The 5,036-nt window shown below is 42.4% G+C and overlaps 1 protein-coding gene across 2 annotated transcripts in view; it reads right to left on the bottom strand.

Moving 5' to 3' along the window:
• SUPT7L (SPT7 like, STAGA complex subunit gamma) overlaps nt 1–4,861 on the bottom strand; it is a 10,760-nt gene extending 5,899 nt beyond the window's left edge. The window contains exons 1-3 of one of the 2 annotated variants that reach the window (XM_007122511.4): nt 4,497–4,861; nt 3,716–3,816; nt 2,344–2,962 (exon numbers count right to left, since the gene is read on the bottom strand). In XM_007122511.4, coding sequence (XP_007122573.1) covers nt 2,344–2,756 — 413 coding nt within the window. In that variant the 5' untranslated portion in view covers nt 2,757–2,962; nt 3,716–3,816; nt 4,497–4,861. The remainder of the gene's footprint in view (nt 1–2,343; nt 2,963–3,715; nt 3,817–4,496) is intronic. The other variant, XM_007122510.4, reaches the window with a different exon arrangement.
• Between the last annotated feature and the right edge of the window lie 175 nt (nt 4,862–5,036).

Below are 5,036 nucleotides of genomic sequence, written 5' to 3'. Positions count from 1 at the left end.
GGAGAGGCCACAACAGTGAGAGGCCCGCGTACAGCAAAAAAAAAAAAAAAAAAAAAAAAAAAAATGTAAACTTGGTACCGATTCCCACAGAGTAAGTGTGTTGAAGTTGGGCACATCTATACTAACAGGGCAAGCATGTAACGACACAGTTCAACCTCCCTTTTTCACTATTCCAATGTCTTCAGAGCCTTTGATTAGACAATACACCATGACATTTTCTGGCCTTCATCTGGCCCAGCTGCAAGCCTTACTTAATAAGTCTATTTCTGTTCTTTTCTCATTAGTTTGGGACAATTAAAATAGTAGCAACTATTATCATCAATAGGCAGATGCACTAAGTGATATACAATATTACTTATGTAGTATTTTTTGCCAAACATTTCATTTGAATCTAATCTTGAGGAAATAATCAGCAAATCCAGTCTGATCTGGGACAGCCTACAAGACAAGTGACCTAAACTCTTAAAAAAGATTAATATCATGTATTATAAAAGGGGGAAGCTATTCTGGCTTAAAAGACACTAAAGAGGCAGAGAAAGACAAATACTGTATGATATCATTTTTATGTGGAGTCTAAAACAACCTAGTGAATATAACAAAAAAGAAACAGACTCACAGATATAGAGAACAAACTAGTGGTTACCAGGGCGGAGAGGGAAGAGGGGTGGGGCAAGATAGGAGAAGGGGATGAAGAGGTAAAAACTACTATGTATCAAATAAATAAGCTACAAGGATATATTGTACAGCACAGAGAATATAGCCAATATTTTATAATAACTTTAAAAGGAGTATAATCTATAAAAATATTGAATCATGATGTTGTACATCTGAAACTAATATAGTATTGTAAATCAACTATACCTCAAAAAAAAAAAAAAAGACACTAAAGAGGTATAACAACTAAATGCAATGCGTGAATCTTTGTTAGGTCCAGGATTGGGGACAAACATACCTACAAAAGATATTTTGGAGACAACTGGAGAAATCTGAATACAGACATATTAAATGATAGTATTTAATTAGTGTTCATTTACTTTGATGTGATAATGGTTATTGGGATTGTGTAGGAAATTTCCTTATTCTTGGGATAAGGTGAAGCATTTAGGGGTGAAAGAATGCTGAAGAATTTAGGGGTGATATATTGCAATGTCTGCAACTTTAAAATATTCGGCAAAAAAAGTCTTATGTGTATATGTATACATATATGTTTGTATATTTGTTATTATTTTTTTTTTTTTTGTGGTATGGCGGGCCTCCCCCTGCTGCGGCCCCTCCCGCTGCGGAGCACAGGCTCCGGACGCACAGGCCCAGCGGCCACGGCTCACGGGCCCAGCCGCTCCGCGGCACGTGGGATCCTCCCAGACCGGGGCGCGAACCCGGCTCCCCTGCATCGGCAGGCGGACGCGCAACCACTGCGCCACCAGGGAAGCCCCTGTTTGTATATTTGTGTGTAAATGTGTGTACACACACTTACACATACATGAGAGAAAGTAAATGTGGCAAAATGTTGACAATTGGTGAATCCAGGTGAAGGGTATTTGGGTGTGTGTCATACTATTATTTCAACTTTTCTATAGATCTGACAAAGTTCAAAATGAAAAGGAAAAAGTAATTATTTGGCACCAAATGCAAACTTTCACACTGAAACCTAGTAGTAGCACTAGGTTATAAGGCAGTCATTCAGAGGATCTGGAGCAGGGCTTCTCAAATTGAAATATACTTATGAATATTCTGGAGGTCTTGTTAAAATGAAAATTCTGATTCAGCAGGTCTGGGTGGGTCTGAGACTCTGCACTTCTAACAAGCTCCTAGGTGATGTTGATGTTGCTGATCTTGGACCAGATTCTGAGTAGCAAAGGATCAAGAATATTTTTCTATTATTATTTCTTACACTATGTTATCAAAATGAAAATACACAATCAAAAATTCTTGTATAGTATTTGGAGATTCCTAATAGTATGAGAATAAGTTCATGAATCTCATGTTGAGGACACTGAGCTAAACCCATATTATACCTTTTAATTAAACAGAAGGACTAGACTCTGAGGACTCTGAGGCCATGGCCTATTTTACAAACTAGTGTAGTACCTGCTCCTAGTAAAGTGCTTGGCACATATTAGGCACTCAATAAATATTTGTTGCATCAGAAAATAAAAAAATAACAGACTCTGGATTCGGAAGATCAGGGTTCAAGTCTTAGACTTCCCACTAATTACCTGAGCAACTTTGGCCAAGGCAATTACTCTCATCCTCAGTTTCCTCATGGAACTGTGATCACCTGCTTAACATGGTTGTTGGGAAGATTTTTTGAGAAAAGTAAGATATAGCAAAGCCTTGCCTTACCGATAAAAGTCACTCTCTGGGTCACTGTGCCGGATGTGGAATGGTGCGCTGGGATTCTTACAGTCTAAAGGAAGGAGGTCATCAGGAAGAGGAGGCGACCCAGGGCAGGATGGAAGAGGCTCGGTCTCTTCAGTCTTTACACCTTCTGTCTGTTGCTGATTCTGGGCCTGAGCTGTGGCAATGAGGTTACGCAGACGTCGGTTGTGCTGGATCAGCTGAATGGTATGGATGGTGAGGCTGCATGGCTCTGAGGGGATGTCCAACATAGTGGGGGGCTTGGGCTTGTTGGCTGAGGGTTGGTGCAGGGGTGGGTCATGGACTTCTACCAGTCGGAACTCCCGAGGGAGCAAGTCAAAGGAACTTCTGTTGGTCTGGCTTGATGAGATTGGTATCTCTCCCCAGTATCTCAACATTTTGGAATAAAAAAGGAAGAGCTTTCAAGTTAAATGTAGATGATATCCTAAAAGTGGTGTTTTAAAATCTCTAGCAACTGCAGGTTATGGGCTTCTGTAGTGAAAAATATGAAGTCTAGCCAGTTATTTACATAAAAAGTAGGCAGTTCAAGACCACTTAGAAAAATGTCAGTGTCAGCAACACTGTAGGACCAAGGATGTTCTCCCTGAAGAAATTAAGAGAAATACAACTGTTAGATGCCAGTCATCACAATCACACACTAGGACAATTCCTACTGGACTGAACCACAAGGTAGAGTTTGGGTCATCGGTAGATTAATAGCTGCAAGAGTATCTGGGGCTATAGTGTCAATATTTTACATCTCACCCTACTAACTCATTACCAGAACTGCCATCATACCCAGTCCTGAACGATCTGCAAGGCAAGATGCTTAAATGAGATGTGGAATACTTCTCAGAGTATCTTGACACATCTGTCCTGGATCAGTAGGAGAAAAGGGAATAGAGTTAAAGATAGGAAAAGGTGGTTCTTTTTTTTTTTTTTTTGGCTGTGCCATGCAGCTTGTGGGATCTTAGTTCCCCTGACCAGGGATAGAACCCAGGCCTGGGCAGTGAAAGTGCCGAGTCCTAACCATTGGACCACCGGGGAATTCCCGAGGTGGTTCTTAATTTGTGACTGCCAGGCATGGGAACCTTTAACTGGTCCTGGTGGAAAAATTTATGAACCGCTAACCTAAAAACGGTGTTATGCATTCAACTTCTGACGTATACAGGGAAGAATCTGAGCTATCTGCTGTCTCCTAACGAACATCCCCTCCTTCGGTCTCTCCTTATATCTAATCTACTCTCTACAGTAATGCTAGACTTAATATTTTAAACTCATTGCCTATTGGAAAAAAGTCAGTCAAAAATTTTTTGGTTTACCATTCAACAACGTTTACAGTCTGGCTTCAACTCACCCTTCCAGATTCATTGCCCATATGTCTCTTCAAATTCAACAAACATTTACCGAATGCCAGGTATCATGTGAAGAGATAAATACTAATGCAAGATCCTTGCCCTGAAGTGAGGGAGAAAAACATAAAAAGGACATTTCAATATTAAAGTGTGTGGTAAGAGCTGTTCTAGAGACACAGACCTGGTGCAGTGAGAAAACACAAAGGAGGAACTTCCTGGAGAAAATGACCACTTAGATCTACCAGTATCAGACTACTCAGGTTGAGAATGCCATGCATTTTCACAGCTTAAAGATGTGATCTCTGCCAGAAATGCCCCGACACCCACCATATGCCTGGCAGACTTGTATTCATTCTTAAGTACAGCTTAAGTCACCACCCTCTATCACTTCCCCAGTACATCTCCCTTCATTATATTCTCACAGCACTTTGCATGTCTCCATCACAGCATTTATCCCTATATTTAAACTAGTACTTATCTCAATTTTATTCTTCCATCTATCTCTCACAACTGTGATCTTAGTACAGTGAGTGCCTACTACATGCCGGGCTTTGCCTTTACTGTTAATTCAATTCTCCCAACCTCTCTATGAAGTAGATACTATTATTAGTATCTTTTCAGATGTGGAAGCTGAGGCCTACTCTCTTGCCTAATGTCAGGAATGGCTGAGAGGGAAAATCAACACGGCCAGGCTCCAGGGCCTGCACTCTTAACAACTACACTATGCTGCCTCATTAATTGGTTTCGGAAAGAATAAAAGAACGAACGAATAAATAAATGTACCAAGTGACAACAAAAATCGCCCTCTCCCCTAGCTTCACCGAAAGGAGCGCGAAGGACAGACACCAAGCACAAGCAATGCCCAAGTCCCTAGGGGGGCTCCTCCGTCACCGTCAGCAGGCGCAGGCGCCAATCACAGGGTCCTGGGGTCGCCTAATGCTGGGGCAGCCCGGACACAGGGACATCTGGACCCGGACCGAGGCAAGGAGGCTCCACTATGGACTGCCACGTCGCAGGTGCGGGACTGGGCGGCTGTACGACTCCGAGAGGCCTGAGATAAGGGTCGCGTCAGGCCCGGAAGGCTGGTGTGTTGATTAGTGATTCGAGGCTGCCGGAAGCGCTTCTTCTCAATCAGGCGCTGCCACAGGAAGTCTTTATAACCCAGTTGCAACCTCTAAACATGTCCCCAATCCGACAATACCTCGACCGCCTTTTTGCTTTCTTCTTCTTATTACTTCCCAGGATACTCACTTCTTCATAATGCTCTAGGTCGTGAAGGAGCAACTCCACCGTCGCTGCCAGAGAAGCCGCTGGGGGCTGGGG

Source organism: Physeter macrocephalus, chromosome 12 (assembly GCF_002837175.3).
Source record: "Physeter macrocephalus isolate SW-GA chromosome 12, ASM283717v5, whole genome shotgun sequence".
In the NCBI taxonomy this organism is placed as follows: Eukaryota; Metazoa; Chordata; class Mammalia; order Artiodactyla; family Physeteridae; genus Physeter; species Physeter macrocephalus.
This window is presented reverse-complemented; position numbering and strand designations above follow the sequence as displayed.